General features: G+C 50.0%; 1 protein-coding gene across 1 annotated transcript in view; it reads left to right on the top strand.

Annotated features, from left to right (window-relative positions):
- The window catches only part of DPYD (dihydropyrimidine dehydrogenase), a 316,316-nt gene that overhangs the window by 258,885 nt on the left and 39,196 nt on the right, over window positions 1-18,235 (top strand). Inside the window, exon 19 of the mRNA XM_081122318.1 lies at window positions 9,391-9,533. Coding sequence (XP_080978444.1) covers window positions 9,391-9,533 — 143 coding nt within the window. The remainder of the gene's footprint in view (window positions 1-9,390; window positions 9,534-18,235) is intronic.

Raw genomic sequence — 18,235 nt, 5'->3', positions numbered from 1 at the left:
TTTGCTTCTGATAGACATGGACGTTTTTCAAGCTTTATCCTGCACTGTAGTCGTGGGGCGGAAACGGCTTCCGACCTCCGACGGGGGCCTGACAGTGTTCCCACGGGCCCGCGGCCCCCCGACCCTCCCGCGCTCCTCTCGTGGCTGCAGGAGCGTGGACGGCCCGTCCCTGGTTTGAAACGCGGGGGGGGATCGGCAGTTTAATGTGCGTGTCGGGCAGCGGGTCACAGTCCCGCCCGGGCTGGGTTTCGGCTGGTTCTGCAGCCGCCCCGACGTGCCCCCGGGAGCCCGACGCGGACGAGCTCGCTCCGGCCGCCGAGAGCCAGCTTGTCGGGCCGCGCGGCTCGGGCCCTGCGCTGACGCCGCGACCGGGACTGACCCTGCCCCGTGCCGCTGAGCTGGGCCTGACGGGGACGCCGTGGCCCGAGTTGGGGGTCTCCGCGGTATCCTACCTGCGGCCGCTGCGGATGAGCTGGCCTGGGAACACACCGGCCCTCGTCGCGGTCACGGCGGAGACGATGGATGCAGTGCAGCGTCCGTGTCTCCTCCCCAGCCCGGACCCGGACGGACCCAGCGAGGGACCTGGGCCTGACATCAGCGCTTCCCCCAGAAGCTGCCTTAGACCCCACCCCGGGGAGGCAGGCGCGGGGGAGCCCTGCCACCCTCGGTCCCCCCCCGGCGAGAGCAGGTGCCCCGGCCGGCTAACTCTTTAGGAGCTTGGACCCAAGTTTAAGACAAAATATCCACCATAAAAAATATATATCCATTTATTTTTCGTCATGACTCTTAAAAACTCAAATGGCAATGTCCTGATGACAATGGTATTTGTGGAACTTAAAAGGGATCATCTTCAGGTTTGGGAGGAAAATGTGGCCCTTTCTCCATCTCAGGGAGCCGAGGGCGACGCCTCGTTCCCGAAAGAGCGGCCTCGGGGCAGGAGCTAACGCCCGCTAACGCCCACTGCGGCTGGGAGCGTGTCCCGCTCCTGGGGCGCATCTTACACGCACCTTCTTGTGAGAAACCGCGAATAGAATAGGCCAGGGTTTCGGGGTGACTGGATAGAGGCCGCACGCGGGTGCAGAGAACTTACTGAGTGTAAGTCGGAAACACACTGGTCAGCTGATGGCCTCTGTGTCCTCCCTGCGAGCCGAGCACCGTGCCCAGCGGGGCCCCAGGGAGCGGCCAGGGGTCAACCAGGCCGCGCAGGCCGATGCCTGGTTAGTCTGCTCGATTCTGTTATCATAAATTTATCATAATTCATACCCTGTGCCACCCTCAGAAGTAATTCCCAGCCATCTTCTCAAGCAAATTTCTTTAAATAAAATACCCATTTGGCGCCGTTCCCCTTGTGATGTTCCCGCTTCCTGCGGGGAGTTAGGAGAGAGACGCAGGCCGGCTCTTTCTGGACCTGTGTCCTTCCTTTATCTCTTTCTCCAACTGTCAAGGTCATTCCCACTGGCAAGCGTCACTGGCACTTCACATCCCCATATCTGTGCAATTGCACTTCTGAAATAATTTTGAACGGATGTGGTCTCAAATATATGTGTTAACGACAAGGGATTCTCATAAAAAATAACACGTTTAAAGTCAGGGGAGTCCATCTCCGCGCCCAGCAAGCAGAGCCGCCTACTTTCCTTCCCTTCCTGGACCTTCAGGTTAAAGTCCCCCCCAAAACCTACTCAGTAAACCACACAGAAGGAGAGCCCTGCGGGCCTGCCCATGGCTGTTCGTGAAGCTTCTTAGTCACCGTAAACTGAGTCTCCACGGCCGGGCACCGTCCGCAGCCCAACCTTCATCTCAGCGATCACGGGACAGGCCGGCCGCTCAAGGCGGACGCCGTCTACTCGTCCCGTTCGTCGGGTCCTCGCCTGCCTCGGGAGCGTTCCTGAAGCTTGGAGTCGCTGGGGTCCACGTAGCTGATGTTGTGCTTTTGGTAATTACCTTCTCCAGGTGCCTCCCGGGGCTCACCGCTCTCTGAAGTCCTTTGGAACTGCCCACCGGTCGTCTGTGGCATTTAGATAGGTAACATCACATAGCTACGGTTCGTCTGCAAACCCTGTCTCCAGCAAAATATGACTCTGTCCAGGTTAGGAACCTGATTCCTCTCTGCAGGTGACCTAATGAAGTTTTGCTTTAGAAAATATCTTTTTTTTTTAACCAAACCACACATTCAATAAAGTGTGTGTGTGCGTGTGTATAAATGTATATATATATCTCTCCACATAACTAATTCATAAATTGCTGAACTTTTGAACGTCGGGGTAACTGTAAGGTGTGCCACAAACATTCTTACTTCAGGTCCGTTCTCCTGCAATAAATGCAAAAGCTCCCAAACCACACTCTTAGTAATTAGCGTCCGGGGGACTTTCGTGTGGTTCCTGAACGCACTTCTTTATCTTGTGTCAGTGGGAACGCTTCCGTGTAAGTTGTGTTACCAAAAATATACAGAAATCTTAAAAAACACTAAATATTTAGAAACCGATGCACCCAGTTATAAAACCCTAATTATGTAAGAGGGAGCTCTTTGCAAGGAGAAGTCTCCGTTCCTGTCACCAGCGTTTGAACGCCTCCGGTGCTCGTTAGCCCACCAGCTCTATTGTTACCATTCCCCCAGCACCTGCCAGTCTCCACGCTGATGGATGTTTAGGAATAAAGTACACTCATTACATGTTGCCGTCTGCAGGGGAGCAATCTCCTAACCCACCGAGCTCTCTGAGAAGCGATGATACCTTATATTTCTGGGACTAATCACTGCTAAAGGAAGTCAAAGGATAGAAACATAGTATTTTTTTTCCTGTGAAGACCTCTCATCGCACCGTATGCCACTCAACTATAAAATGATTATAGTGTTTTGTCTGCCAAGAATGACAGTGGGGAAAAGCAGCCCTAACGTGCGCAGAGAGACGCAGCGCAGCGACCTGTCTGCGTGCCGCCGTCCACGCCGTCCCCCGTGTGCGCGACGGGCCTGCCTCGAACGGGGTGGAGCAAGGCCGAGCCTACGGGGCAAGAGGTAGAATTCTTGTTGAGTTTTAACGTCAACAAAAATTAATGGCATTAGTATGCTAGACTCAGCATTTCACGGCTTTGTCCCAGTTATTGTAGCGTTTCCATCACCGTTCTCTCAAGCCCTTGCCTTCGCTCTCCCGCCTTGACCTTTTGCACTGACCTGTCTCAGTCGTGTCACCTGAACTCATCTACTGACCTGAAGTCACTGCCCCGCCTTGACTGAGTGCTTCGGTCCCTCGGTGCACGGGTCTGTCCATCTCTCCAAATTTTATAATTATTATTAAGGGACTGCAATGATAAAGACACCTGAAGTTCTAGCTAACACGTAGGAAGGGTCACACATAGAACCTTCATGGTCACAGACTTCAGAGTTCGTGTTGCTACATATCCATTTCTAAAGCTAATTTAAAAATGATGTAACTAATATGTATGTAATACTTTTACTGTTTCAAAGCATTTTCAGAATCCCATTTGATTCTTACGATAACCGCACGAGAGATAAGCGTTGTTAGCTTTATTTTTAGAGTAATTAAGACTGAGCTTATGGGTGAGTTAGAAGAAAGCGGACATTTATATCAAAGTTTTATGACCTGAAAGTCCATCCGTGGTTTTTCAGTTGGACAACATTGTAGCAAAAGCTTTCCATTAGTCAGCACTGTCCCGGCCTCTTTCAGCCTCTAGGCTACTATGTATAAATAAGACATTTATAAAACCCAAGCACACAGCGCACTGTGCGAGGCAAGCCAAAGGACAAATGACGTGCTGCATCCCACGTCCTTAAGTAGCTCAGATGTCTTCCACCTAGATAACCTCAGGTACTTGCCCAAATCCGAATTTATTATTTCCTACAACCTTAAAAATTATTATGGTTAATGACATTTAACCGGTACTCGTTTGAAATGTTAAGTATCCGTATCATGCACTCTCTTAGGACTTCTCCTTGCATTGTGGTATGTTCAAGTTCAAAGCATGTTTTTCGTATGTCACTGTGTCCTCAGTCTCCTGACTTTTTTTTTTTTTTTTTTTTTACCAATTTTTGACCTTAAGATTGCCAGAGGATTGGTTCATGTTATAAACTGAATGTTTGTGTCTCCCCAAATTCGTAGGTTGAAATCCTAACCCCCATTGTGATGATATTAGGAGGTGAGGTCTTTGGGAGGTGATGAAGTCACAGGAGTGGAATTAGTGACCTTTTAAGAGACCCCAAAGAGCTTCAGAATCTGAAGTCTACGATTACTGGGTTTGCTTGAACATGGAGACAGTTACCAGCATTTTTATTAGGCAGTCAGAGAAGCATCCTGGAGGGAAATTATCCAGTCGCTGTCACATATTCTCATTGTAACCGTAGACGTCCAAACTTTGGCAGGAAAATAAAATCCTAACATAGGCAAAACGGAAAGAATGCATCATCCACGGTCCTCGGCCGATACTAATTTCATGTAGAAAGAGCTTCCCAAAGAGTCTGGGTTACGTTGGCCTCTTCTAATAAGTGGAGACGTGAAATAAAACATGTTTTCTTTGCAGAAAGACCCTAAACAGTGCATTTTATTGGCTCAGGCGCACCCTGATGTCTCACGGTGGCTCAGGACAAACGTGATGTCGCGATGGAGCCGGTGCAGGGGGTGGTGACGAGCTCACCCCCCCCCCTGAGCTTTGGCCCGAGTGGAAACCGAAGCTCCCGCAAACCCTGCGCGCGGCCTCCCCTCACCGCGTGGCGTCGGAACTCGTGCTTTAGCCTGTGTCGGGCCTCTCGACGTACCCCGAGCAAATGAAACCTTTCCTCTTTGTCTGGGGGAATCTTCTGAAGGAGCGAGTGTTGAAATAAATGGCTTATGACATGTATAGTGTTGAAATAAACGTTTATTTTAACACTTCATAAGTCATGAGCCATTTATTTTAACACTTTTCACTTGAAATGTTTAAATAATAGATTTTTTACAGGGATGTGTCATCCACTCTGTTTAATGTAAGAGGGAATATGTAAATATATCCATCCATCTAATCTGGATTTTACACCCTTCGACTGCCAAACAGCACGGTTGCCATAGTTTCTGAAATAACCTGAAATTAAATTTTCTGCCCTTTCTTTTTTACTTGATAGGTAATTTGGTGATACCTGAGGTGATTGGGCATCACACTATTAATGGAAAACATGGTTAAATACGTCGCTTTTGTCAGACACATGAAGTGTCAGCAAAGACTAGAGTTGAGTTGACAGTAAAATACTTTTAGAACTAGAACAGCTTTTACTAGAAAATGTCTCGGTTTGTCCTTTTGTTTTTAGGACTAACAGCAGCTTGTTTGCAGGGTTATTTTGAGCACTTTTACGAATATATAACCTAGTACAGTCCCTAGGACCATATTTGCATGAACAGAAGTCCTGCCCGCAAACACTAACTTTTTGTCGGGAGGCATGTGGGAAGCAGCTCCGGTAGGGGGGTCAGCAGATTTCCACTGAATCTGGGACCTTCCTTTTACTATCACAGGGCAGGATAAGCAACCATTTTGAACATTAAAAGCGATGGCTGCTGGGGATCTTATGAGATTCAGATGAAATAACGTAAAAGCCTTAATAGAGTACAATAGAAGACAGCTATTATTACTGCTCTTACTCTTAGCAGGAAATGGCAATTAATAAACACTATCGATGCTGTGTTTTTAAAAATCTATTTCCAGTATCACCAGTTTGTGTCTTTGTCTGTGCCAAATAATACAGACAAACTGCTATTTTTATAAGAGCAAGAAGAACCCAAATGTATAAGGGATTAAAAAAAACTTTGTTTTGGAATGACTTTGAATTTACAGAAAAGTTGAGAAGATAGTACATAGAATTTCCATAGACCCTACCCACCCACCCAATTTCTGTTATTTTTTATTATAAGGAGTGTTTTAATTTAAGAATTTACCAACATAATACCTTGTGGTAGAAAGTATTTGTGCTGAAGCCTTTATTTTGGAGGCTAATGAAGAACAGAAAAGATCCTTGTGAGAGAATCAGGGCGCAGCCCAGCGGAGGGGCCGTGGCAGGAGGGGTGCAGCCTGAAGGAGCCAAGTTCCCGTGGAGACTCCTCATCACAAGTCCATGGAGCAGCCCCCTGACCAGCCTAGATCCATGGAAACAGTTAATAAAGACACAAAAGGGCAAATGTTTGCTTTTGTTTTCGGTACCAGGAAGTCTTTTAAGGAGTAATTAAAATCCGAGTAGTAAGAATGCTCCAGAAAGAATAGAAATACCGGCCTTCATTTTCCGTTTGACATTTTCCAATGTCTATAAATGCTATTGATTTCAAATTCTAAATTATTTCACTGGCGAACATGCCTTGTAGAATTATTACAGTGCTGTTTGTATGGGCTTGTAATTATTGATTGCAACATTATATTCTCCATAAATGGGCCGTTGTGAATAATTAAACTTGTTAGCATTTTGTTTGCCCACAGTCTTTGGCGTGCTAACCCTTTCTGGCAGTCGCAGATGCTCCTCTGGTGTGTTTTGTGCTAGATACGGAGCATACATTATTTCCCCCTGAAACTTTTAAATACTTGGTCATTTGCAAATTTTAGGTTTCAAGAGCTGCCCTATAGCAGTTGAACATTTAGGAAGTAAGAACCCCGGGAGTCTTACGATTTGTAGTCTGGAGTTCACAAATAAATGATCGTCCAGAATGCAAACAGACCTTTCTCAAGCCGCTTCCTGCCTGTGAGCCTGCCGGTCCTCACACCGTCATTCTCACTGCCTAGGGTAAGCAAATATTAGTGCTGGAAAGAAGGGGTGCACTGTGGCCGCTGGCCCTCCTTACACTCATGGCCGATATTCTTGAAAAGATTTGAAAGACTGGTGCAGTCTAATATGATTTCCATCAGCAGCTTCTGCACAATTACAAGGTCTCTGAGCTCTGCTGAGAAAGCAACATGTAGTAGTTTGGGCAAAGGTGCCCGGTCACCAAGCGTGTCTCTCCCGCTGGGGCTCGGAAGCCAGGTTCCAGCCACGCTTCTGGAAGTGGGCTTTGCACACCTGCGGCGGCCGTGCCCAATCCTGAACGGCCCGTGCTACTTGGAATCATACGCACGATTTAAGCACTCGGGTGAGGAAACACTTGCGGCAACAATGTAAACCGAGCAGCTACGAGTGAGGAAACCCTATGCGGCGTCCGGCTCAGATGTGGGCATCAGATGCCGGCTGCAGAGCTTTTCCACCAAGCGGGTCCTGCTAGCAGGCCGTCCCCTTTCCACACGCACAGACCAGCCCGGTGCCGTTGGGCAAGGAGCTGAGCCGCGCAGGCTGGCACCCGCTCCAGTTCGGCTTGAGTATCTCCGCCAAGCAACAAAGTAGCGACCTCCGTTTGACAAGAGCCTGGAATGTCATCGGGAAACATCAGTGATCAGAGACGTGGCAGAGAGAGAGAGGGTGTTTCATCGCAAACCCGTCACAGACTTGACAGAAGCGACAGCCACATGCTCTTTAAAGATTCGGCTGGGAAGATGCATTCATGATAACACTGTTTTCATGGGCACAGCACCCCAGGGTGCTTGCTCTTGGTTTTGGAGAGGTAAAGATACACTCAAATAGTACTTTGGGCATAAAATGCAGAAACAGAAACTCTCGTTATCTGGTAACAACATTTGTGATCAGTTGGTGATGGTTTTGAAATTTGCCTCTGGGGTCTCACTTAGTACAACAGTCAGCAAACGGCCAGTGGCCCTGGCGCCTGCGGGAGCCGCGCCTGTCTGCCCGGCGCGGTGCTCAGCTCCGCGGGCGCAGTCAGGGCTGGGGTTCCTCTCTCTGTATTTGCACAGTCAGGGGTTAGAGTTATGACACCCCGTGTGTGTGTGTGTACATGCTCATGTGGAATATATGTGACTTTTTAAAAAGCGTGGCCTTGGAGAAAATTTCACGGAGATTGAAACATCAAAGAGACCAACACACCCCGAGACCTGCTCCGAGGGGTCGTCTGCTTCTCCAGGCTGCTGCGTGGCAGGGACGGTCTCCCGTCCCCTTTACCTTGGAAATAGAAGGTTCCCTGTCTCACAGGCCTCATTTCTCTCTGAAAATGGGAAGGGGCTCTCATGTCCCCATTCCATCGACCCCCATCTGTTGGGCTCTGTCTTTCCTCCGGGTGAGCAGTCCGCACACCGGGTTCCTCCCGGGCTGCGCTGAAGAGCGCGCTCCCGGTGCCGCTGCGTGACATCGCTGTTACCGGTCGCTGTTTAAACAGTGCCACAGCACTATCCCAAGGAAAGGTGAACTGATGGCATTTGCAAATGCCTGGGGTTATCATAACACTTTTATTACAGTTTATAAAAAAGCAGGTTCGGGACATTTCATGGAAATTGTTTCTACAGAAATTGGTTGTTTAAATAAATTGCTAATTACCTGAAGATGACAGTATTGAAGATGCTGCTAATGGGTGGATTAATCAGTGTAGCTTGTGGTGGCCACCTACAGGCTGGAAACAGAACGAACCTACAGACTAATGAGGCCCTGTTGCCACAGACAAAGGCCCTGTATCTGCCCCTCTAGTAACACATTTAGGGACATTTATTTCTTCTCACCTGCCTCTGAGTCCTGGATGCTGTAGATAGTTTCTAAGCTTTTCATAGATTGTGGCTTGTTCTAAATCAGGTTTCACTCTTTCACTCTGCATTCATGATTACCTTTGTCCGATTCCTGGGTATAATTATCCTTATAATTTACCATCCAAACTGGGATACTTTTAGAGTGAAAGAGAAGGCTATTTATAATTATATCATGTAATTACAAATAAGCACAGGTATAATCAACCTGGACTGACTGTCAGGCAAACTAGGTCATATAGTTACAGCAATTACCAGCTACCGTAGCTTTAATAAAATTCCTAGCCAATAATTAATGTAACACTAATATTCTTGGTTTTATCATGCACGGGCAGCTTATCTTTATTAGTTATAGAAATTAACTCCCCCCTGTAACTTAATTTTACACACATTTAAAATAGGGAAGAGCTATAGCTTGGTGCTTAAGAGCCTGGTCTTGCAGAAGTGAATGATAAACACTCTTTTACCTAAGCAAGCAATAGGCAGTATAGTTATCCAATTGAAAGTTCCTCTTCAACCTGTCCCCAGAGATAACTATTAACAGTTTAAAACTCGACACTGTATCGACTTGCCTGCCTGCTAAATGCACTCACACTTCTCTTAGCAACAATGGAGTGCGTGCCACAGTAGCCTCCAAGTTGCTAAAATAAATATACCTCCCCCTACAAATGGATATACTTTGTAACAATGTTTATGTGCTACATGTGTATAGGTCTTAAACGGGGAACTTGAACTGGGCCGTCACATCACAGTGACCGGACGACGGTAGCTCAGCCGGCAGCCTGCTAACCGCCCGTCGCTCTCTTCCCGCAGGGACGGCCATCCGGCCTGTCGCTCTGAGGGCCGTGACCGCCATTGCCCGCGCGCTGCCCGGATTTCCCATTCTGGCCACGGGTGGAATCGACTCGGCCGAGAGCGGTCTCCAGTTTCTCCATAGTGGAGCTTCGGTCCTCCAGGTAGTACTTGTGTCTGTCTGTCCCTTCTAACAGATACAGTGTAAACTGTGTGACAGCAGGGACATTCTGTGGGGCCTGTTGAGAAAAGGGTGGCACATGGCAGCCCTGGTTAAGCTTCTATTATAAAGTGAGAACAAACCCGGGGGCCACTCCCTGTTCCCATCGAGGACTTACAGCCCCTCCTGGGTCAACGTAACCTTTCATTTTCTGTTCTTCTGGGCTGCTGAATCTTATTAGAGAGATTCAGGTAACTCTGCCCACTGGATTTACTCCAAATTCTTGGTGTGTGATGTCAGCTGGGCCTTGGTGCTAGTCAGCATCCGTTTTTATTCATCTTTTTTAAAAAAATTTTCCATTAAATTCCCTATACAGTTAGTTCAGAGCTTCACACACCTCAGGCTCCGAATCCCTCCATCATCACCCTCCCAGTTCTCTCGATTCCATCCGTTCACTGGCTCTCGTTGCCCAGCCCGACCCCTTCTCTGTTTCTATAACATTTCCCTTGAAGAAATTCCCTCATCCGCTCGTACACCTTCGGGTGGAGTACCCTCAAATCTTCCTTTCTAGTTGTTTTCCCTGAAAAGTGAAGTATGTCCTGACAGAATGCATTTTGTATAAGATGTGATTAGAAAAAAATGTGTTTAGTATCCTGGGGGTGGGGCTGAGTCACTAAGAGATAGAAAGCAGAGCACAGAGATAGTGAGAGGATAAATATTTTGATTCTGATTTTTCTTGATACATGAACTACGTAGACAGGTGAGTTCACTACTGGGATAAATGTTTATACGCAAAGTACTTTCAAATTCGGTTTTAAATGAAGTTGATAACCACGGCGCTCTATGTGATTTTAGAAAATGTACTGACGTTTCAGAAATGGGAAGCTAAAGTGTTTCCCATAAGCTGGACAGGAGCGTGCCTTTCCCATTAATCAGTATGTATCACAGAGAACCATCTGTTCATCTATTAGTTCAATAAACGCTGATCGAGAGCCTCCTGCCCGCCTACCTCCGTCTGAGGAATTGGATTCTTCTGTGCATGGAACAGACAGAAGCCCATTACCTCATGGGGCTACATTTTAGTGACGGGAGAGGCATAAGATACACTAAATGTGAAACGTAAGTAGATGAGCCGATATGCAAAATGATACGAACTACGGAAAAGGTAACATTTGTATAAGAAAACACAACTAAAGTTAGTGAATCATGAATTTTTATTGACGCAAAATACTTAGGTTGCAGCATCATCACCTGCTAACATTTTTGGTAATTGAGAGTTTAACTGAAATATTTCTTTAAAAATCACAAAATATTGTAGACCACCTTGTGGTCGATAAACAGAAATCTTAGGGTTTCACTTGCATTTTAATCAGCAATTTCCCCTTTGAAATTCTCGATGCCATTCCTAGGAGTGTGTCGTCTCTCGGGCCCGTTTCGGGTACTGCGGTTTCTAAACGCCTCCTTGTTAATGACACGCTCAAGCTCTCGAGGTCGTCGAGTCTTTAGGGGCTGCTCTGAAGACAATAAGTTTGCTTCTGGCTGCCAAGTTGTTATTCATGAAGAGAACTGTCAATAAATAACTTGAATAATTGCCCTTTTTTAAAAAAAATTCTCACCCAAGGATATGTTAATTGATTTTAGAGAAAGGGGAGGGGGGAGAGAGAGAATGGGAGACACATCAGTTGGTTGCCTCCCATTATAATCTGCACCTGGGGACTGAACCTGCAACCCAGGTGGGTGCCCTGACCAGGAATCGAACCCGAGACCCTTCAGTGTACAGGATTACTCTCCAACCAACTGATTCGCCCGACCAGGGCAAGAATTGCCCTTTAAAACCTTTTGAAGAAGGGACTTGAGTACATTAACATGGGCTTTTTATTTATTTTGGTTTTGCTTGTTAGTCCCAGACCCAGCCTTCCCAGTGAGTCCTCTGTCCCCCGTCCGGTTTAAGCCTCAGTCGACAATGTCTGTTCCTAGAAAGTGAGTTGCGGATTTCTGTTCCCACCAAAACCCAGGCCAGGCCCCTGCTTTCGGCAACAGGCCTCCTCACAGGCTGTCCCGCTCCTGCGCTGTGTGCAGACAGAGAATGTGCGGACTGTGCCACCCTCTCCCCTGAGTGGCTGTGGGTTTCTGTCCCTTAATAACGGATGCTGCGGTTACAATCCCGTCTCTTCAGGACTCCGGCTCAGGACGTCGGAGATTATAGGACACGGCTGGTTCATTCATGTGCAGCTGTGACCTGCCTGCACGGAGACTGCTCGGGCGGGGCTTCTTTGTTCCACTGCTTTTGTGTGGGTTCGTCACTGAAGTTAATAGAAAATCCTGGGACACAACAGAAAGAGGGCACAGTGGGGATTTGCGTCACGTGACAGACAGCGACCGACACTCTAAACACAGAAAACCAAATCTGCCCTCACCCGAGGATATTTTTTCCATTGATTTTTCGAGAGAGTAGAAGGGAGGGAGGAAGGGGGAGGAGAGAGAGAAACACGGACGTGGGAGAGACACATCCACTGGTTGCATCCCACAGGCACCCCGACCCGGGCCGGGGATCAAACCTGCAACCCAGGTGCGTGCCCTTGAAGGGGAACCAACCCCGAGACCCTTTGGTGCGCCGGCCGACGCGCCAGCCACACCACCCAGGGCTCGCAAGACGTTTTCTAGAAACCAAACCATGTCTCCTGTGGACAAGTTTAGGAGGCAGACAGTGAGCTTAAGGTTTATAAGAAGTTGCAAAGGAAACTGCGGTCAGGACATCTCTCTGGTCCAGGTGGCTCGAGACTCAGAGTTCTGTCCATTGACACAAGTGACCCCTACGTCACGATACAGAAACCAGGCCAAGGCCAGATGACCTTGTCTAGACGAGCATGTCAAGGTCAGCGTCAAGATACAAGCTGGTCAGTCTTCCAGACGGAAGAATTCTTACCCATGAAGGGTTTGACACAACGTAAAATCTGGATTTTGTCAGAAGTATTGGGTTCTATTCCGGCCAAAGGCACGCACCTGGGTTGCCAGCTCGATCCCCAGCCCAGTTGGGGTGCAAGCAGGAGGCACCCAGTCAGCATGTCTCTCACATCAGTGTTTCTCTCTCCCCCCTTCCCTACCTTCCACTCTCTCTAGAAATTAATGGAAAAAATATACCCAAATGAAGATGAAAACAACAAACAAAAAAAAGTTTGCTGTAGGAAAGAAAATCACATCATCGACGCTTCCGAGTTAAACGCGTTTGGGGGAGACTCGTGAATGTGTTCTTGTGGACCGTTCAACACGTTGTGATCTCTCAGAGAACCAAATGGGTTTCTCTTTTATCTGAGTAAAAAAAGAAATCATTCACAAGCTGGGCTCTCTAAAAACAAGTATCTGGGCATCACGTGTGTGTTTTATGGTGTCCACATTATAGTTCAGGTTTTGAGACAGAGACATGAGTTTTTACAGATTCTAGTTACAAGTTAAAATTTTTCTTTCGACTGGAAGATTAAAAATGGAGACAATTAGAGAAAAATTCCAGTCGAAAGAAAAATGCATTACGGAAAAAGCAACGAGAGCCCCCAGATGGGGGAGCGAGACCGCCTCTCGGCAGCCTCCGCGTGATCAGTGGCGCGGCCCCCTCACCGGGAGAGCATTAATTCCCAATTACCGCCGGCGAGCCCAGCCTCCGAGCGCCGTCCGCTGACACGGGGACCTCTGGCTGAGAGATGCCCTGGTCATTATTTTAAATAGAGCGACTGGGGGCAAAAGGAAAGTGGAGGTCACTTTTAGTCGTAAGCACCGCACCCCACACCCTCTGTAGCGTGGCCCCAAATGGTCACGTAAGGGAGCGAGCGAGCCTGAGCGGCGCCCGCGGGCTGCACCTGGCCGGGCTCCCCACGGGGCATCCTGGGGCAAGCAGTCCTGAGGCTGAGCTGTGGACACCAGGAGGTTTAGAGGAAGAGAGGAAAGAAATGTAATTTGCGTCTAATGTATATTTTTAAATAAAGTAAATAAAAGGTCTGGAGAACACTTCCTTCTAGAGGGAGACAATCCTGCATCTATTCCTTCCAGAACATGCTCCTGCATTTCTTTCCCTAACTCACTCGCCTTCTTCCAACTCTCAGGAGATGTTGCTTCTCTGTTGCGCTTAGTGGTCGGACCTCCCACCTTTTCGTGCTTTTGTGGCTCCTGGGGGCTTCGGAGCTTTCCCGTCAGGTCCCCCCGCTTGCAGGGTGCGTGTCCCGGTCGGGCACCGGTCCTCCCGGTCACTGACCCCGCCCCGCAGACCGGGGGCCGGAAAGACAGTGCTGCTGTTGGCCTCTTCTGCTTAACGGGGCAGATCTGAACCAGCGCCTAGCAGCATCCCGGAGTTAAGCGTGTGGGCCTGTCCCCACAGGCCGTCAGCGCCCCCGGATGGCTTACGCTGTGTCTGTAAGGGACGGGAAGGCGTCTGCGGATCTGAACGAGTCAGAGCTGTTCCCTTAGCCGGCTTAACCCCACGGCGACGGACGTGTCAGAGCTGATCACGTTTAGCCTATTTCCCCCTGTGGATTCCAGTTGTTCTCTAAGGGGTGAGCCGTGGTCTCATTGTCGGCCCCCTGAGTCACTCACCGCCTCCTGGCATCACCTCCCTGCCGATGACACCCGATGCGGAAACGTGCGTGAGGCGGGAGCAGAGCTCCACGGCTCGTTATTGGGCCTGAAAAGTGACGCAGCTAAAAATCCCAGCCCCTGGTGAACTCCGGGTGGCCGGTCGCACCCTGTACCCCGCGTGCCTGGTCCCCTGGAGCTGAATTAAGAACGATGTTTCCCTGGGCGGTTTGGCTCAGGGGTTAGAGCATCGGCCTGAAGGCTGAAGGGTCTCGGGCTTGATTTCGGTCAAGGGCACGTCCGTCAGATGCAGGCTCGATCCCTGGCCCCAGTTGGGGTGCGTTTGGGAGGCAACCCATCTATGTGTCTCTCTCACATCAATGTTTCTCTCTCTCTCTGTCTCTCTCCCTTCAGCTCTCTCTGAAAAACAATGGAAAAAATATCTTGTGAGGATTTAAAAAAAAGAACAGTGTTACATATTCATAGGGCCTGGTGTTTCCAAAACACACAAAATTAATGTGAGTAATCTAGAGAGAGTTAAAAAAAAAAAAAAAAAAAAAGCCAGGTCTGTTGCACTGTGGAGCATCACATAATGAGGCAATTTTCCGAAAACCAGTTTGGGGATCTAAGCAATAGTTTAATTTACGGTGTGGCATTTTATAGACAAGACCGAAATGAAAAACACATAAAACTCAGTTACCTGCATCTACCTTGTTTATCTTTTTAAAATTCCTATTCCTATTCTAATTCAGTGATTTATTTTAAGCCCGTAGCATGTTGATTTGCGGGGAAAGGATGGTAATCAGATGTTTTTAGCTCGTGCAGGCAAAGCGCGCGGTGGAGACGCGTCCTTCCGGTCTGCACACGCCCTCCCACGTGTTCACCTGTGTGCCATAAGCTAATTGTTTGCAACGGAAATGGGGTCACTTGAGTCCTAGGGCTCGACCTGGTAATTTATCTTAGACATTAGTCGATGTGGAAAGGAAACTCCAGGGCGCCAGTTCCACGTGAAGATACCCAATAAGAACTGAGGCAGTTCCCGTGAGCGGCCCCACCGGCCCGCCTGTGCCCAGGAAGCCCCGCGCTAGGCGGTCCCTCCGCGTGACTCTGCTCTCGGTCCCCAGCGGCTTTCCCAGGAGGGTTCCCCCGGACGGATGTAGGACAGACGGCGTGACCCGGGCTCCGCAGGCGGCTCTGTCTGAGGAAAGCCCTGGGGAAGAAACCAGGGCGCTGGTTCGGAAAGTAGTGTCCGTGGGACGGGAGGCTGAATGAACGAGTGGGCATTTTTGGGTAATAAAAGTTTTTCGAAGAAAAGGTGTTTTAAAACCGCCTGCTGAGCGCTCCCGGCTCCCTCCCCCCAGCAGGGGGAGTCGGCCTGGGAAGAGGCCGCGATGGGGGGTCCCGGGAGGGCCGGTTATTCCAAGCGCCGGCGTCTGTTCGGCCGCTCGCTTGGCTCTCTGCTTGGAACTGTTTGAAGCTGCTGAAGTCCTGCTACGGGACTTGCCGGAGCTTCGAGACGACTTTGGACTTGAGTCGTAAGCGTGCGTTTTCCTCGCGTGCGGCCTGGTGGCGCGTTTCCGGGACCACCTGTGTGATAAGAAATGAAAAGGCACCGTTATGACCGTGGGCTCCTGGGAGTTACCTAATCGTCCAGGGTCCCTGTTCAGAAACTGTCACATTTCAAAATGTCACGTGAATCACCATGAGTAGGAAATTTACTGTCAGTGTGGTTCACCCCGTTTCGGGAGAAACAACGCGAAGGCGCGGCACCCCACCCCGCCCCTCGGGCGTCTGTACGTCCCCTTTGCACAGACGCCTTCGATTCCGTGAGAGAATCCAGGGCACCGCCTGCCCGGCCCCCGCGGGGCTGGTCCTGCTGAGGGCCCAGGAGCTGCGGGGCCGCTCGCGCTCCGGAAATGATGAATGGCGCCGGTGACCCTCGTGAGGGTACCTGGTGCCCCGCTGAGGAGGAAGATAAACCAGCCCTCACCACGGAGAACTCACAAATTACAGCGAGCAAACGTGTTAACAGCCATTAGGAAGCCTAATCAGAGCTGTTAAACAAACAATTACGAGCTGTCATGTAAAACGCACCGTTGAGGAGTGGCGGGGCCTGTTCCGAGCGTCAGGAGGAACCGATTCCTTAGGGGGGCCGGGCAGGCGGACTCGGCACCTCCCCCAGCAAATCCGCTTCCTGGGCCTGAATCCTGTGGTCACAGCCCTGTTCCCAGCGGGGTGTTTACACCTGAGGTTTTTTCAGGGTCCCATTACTATCGAATCAGAAATTACTGGTTTCTTCAGACGTGGCGAATTGTTATAAGCAGCGCTTTCGTAGAGGGCCGTGGAAACGTTGCCGGAATCGACTAGGAAAGTGGAGACAAGCTGCGCTTTGTGTTTGGGGGGGGTCCCCCAGCCGGCCCGCGAGCCTGGCTGTGCTCGGCGACCCAGCAGCGTCAGCCGCACCCGACGGGCGCTCGTCACACATACGGGGCCGTGGGCCTCCCTCCAAACCCACAGAATCAGAGCCTGCGTTTTAATCAGCTCCTCGGACCATTTACGTGGATGTTCACACTTTAAAAGAAGATACCCAGGTGCCAAGTGCCTGCCACCAGAAATTCCGCCGGGAAGATTGGCGTGCGGTCTTACCGGAAAGGAGACACTCACCCTGGGAAGGCAGACAAATAGTTGACCTTTGCCTTGTGATCAAACGTATCCGAAGGGTCCCCTCTGGGCCCGCGTCTGAGGGTGGCGTCCGGTTTCCGACGCAGCGACACAGCATCGTCCAGCCACGCTCAGTGGCACCCGCCAGTCTCCCCTCCTCTTCAGGCTCCCGCCCCCTCCACGTGCCCGGCGTGGCTCCCAGTTGTGTGGAGCGTGGACGCCGTGGAACAGAGCCTGCGAGAGGCCCCCTCTTCCCAGCCATGGGCCTCGCTGGGATGTGCCAAGTCTACTTTCTGGCGGCTTCAGCACCCCTTGACCGCGTCTACCACACACAAATTGTGCCACATTTGTGCACAAAGAGAACGAATGGCTTTTGTGTCTTCTCACTGGAGAAAGTCAGGGGTTGGCGGAAATTAAACTTGACTATTCACTGCAAAGCCGCCTGACCCGTGTCTTCCGTTTCCCCCGTCACATCCACCCCTCCGCCCGCCCACATGGCTCCTTCGGTGTCGCAGGGCGGGCGCTCTGAACGCCGACGTGGTCGGTGTCTCCCCGGTTGCTAAGCCCGCCAGTCAGGCTCCAGCCCCGAGGTCGTCGGTCTTCATGACACACCTGACATCTTCCCAGGTGCTGTGATGGGTCCCTTCTGCTCAGCTCCGCCCGGCGTCCTTCACGGCCTTCCTCCTAAATGCTCACATTCCCCGACTTCTAAGCTCGGCCTTCTTTCCAGCGCACGTCCCGGAGGCACCCCCAGTGCTTGCTGAGAGCTCCTGGGCCCGCGGTTCTCTCCCCCCTCGCCCTCCCCACTCTGGACCCCGTAGTGTGTGTTTAACAGATTCGCTCAACCAACCTATCAACAGCCACGTGAGGCTCCCAGGTTGTAATGAAATTCATTAATTAAAGACCCAAAAGGCTTTAGGACGCCTTGAAACAGAACCTGTTTTATCTCCTACTTTCAGGTATTTCCCCGTTTCGTTCACGTGTGACACGAGTTTTCTCCGTGGCTGCCGCGTCCAGGCACCGTGGTGTAGGCTGAGTTTAACGTCGGCGGGAAGGGATAGAAACGAGTTTTTCTTCGCTCAGTTTTGTTCGGGTGGTGGCTGCTCTGGACTGATGTGGACTATAGATGAGGAGAGGTGCTGGGCTCCCCGTTTTAAGTCTTGAATTTGAAGGGACGGCGGGGTTGTCAGTGAGCCTCTGGAGCCCACGGGTGGCGTCAGAGCGGGAGAGGTGGTCTCGGGAATAATCAGCCCACGAGTGCGCGTCGAGATCCGGTACATTCGAGCCGAACTCACGGTCTAACAGACTCACGGGTCTGCTTCTGTTGGGAGGACCCTACTAGAGAGACCGTCTTCCTTACCTCTAGAATTTCTTTCATCTCTATTTTCTGACATCGTTACTCAGATGAAAAGATCTCTTTGGAGTTATTCATTTGTTCAATGCGTATTTATCGAGAGCCAGAAAAAGTGACAACCCCTGAGCTCG

Source organism: Miniopterus schreibersii (assembly GCF_964146895.1).
Source record: "Miniopterus schreibersii genome assembly, chromosome: 19".
NCBI classification, from domain to species: Eukaryota; Metazoa; Chordata; class Mammalia; order Chiroptera; family Miniopteridae; genus Miniopterus; species Miniopterus schreibersii.
Note: the sequence above shows the minus strand (reverse complement) of the source record. Positions and strands in the feature narration are given on the sequence as shown.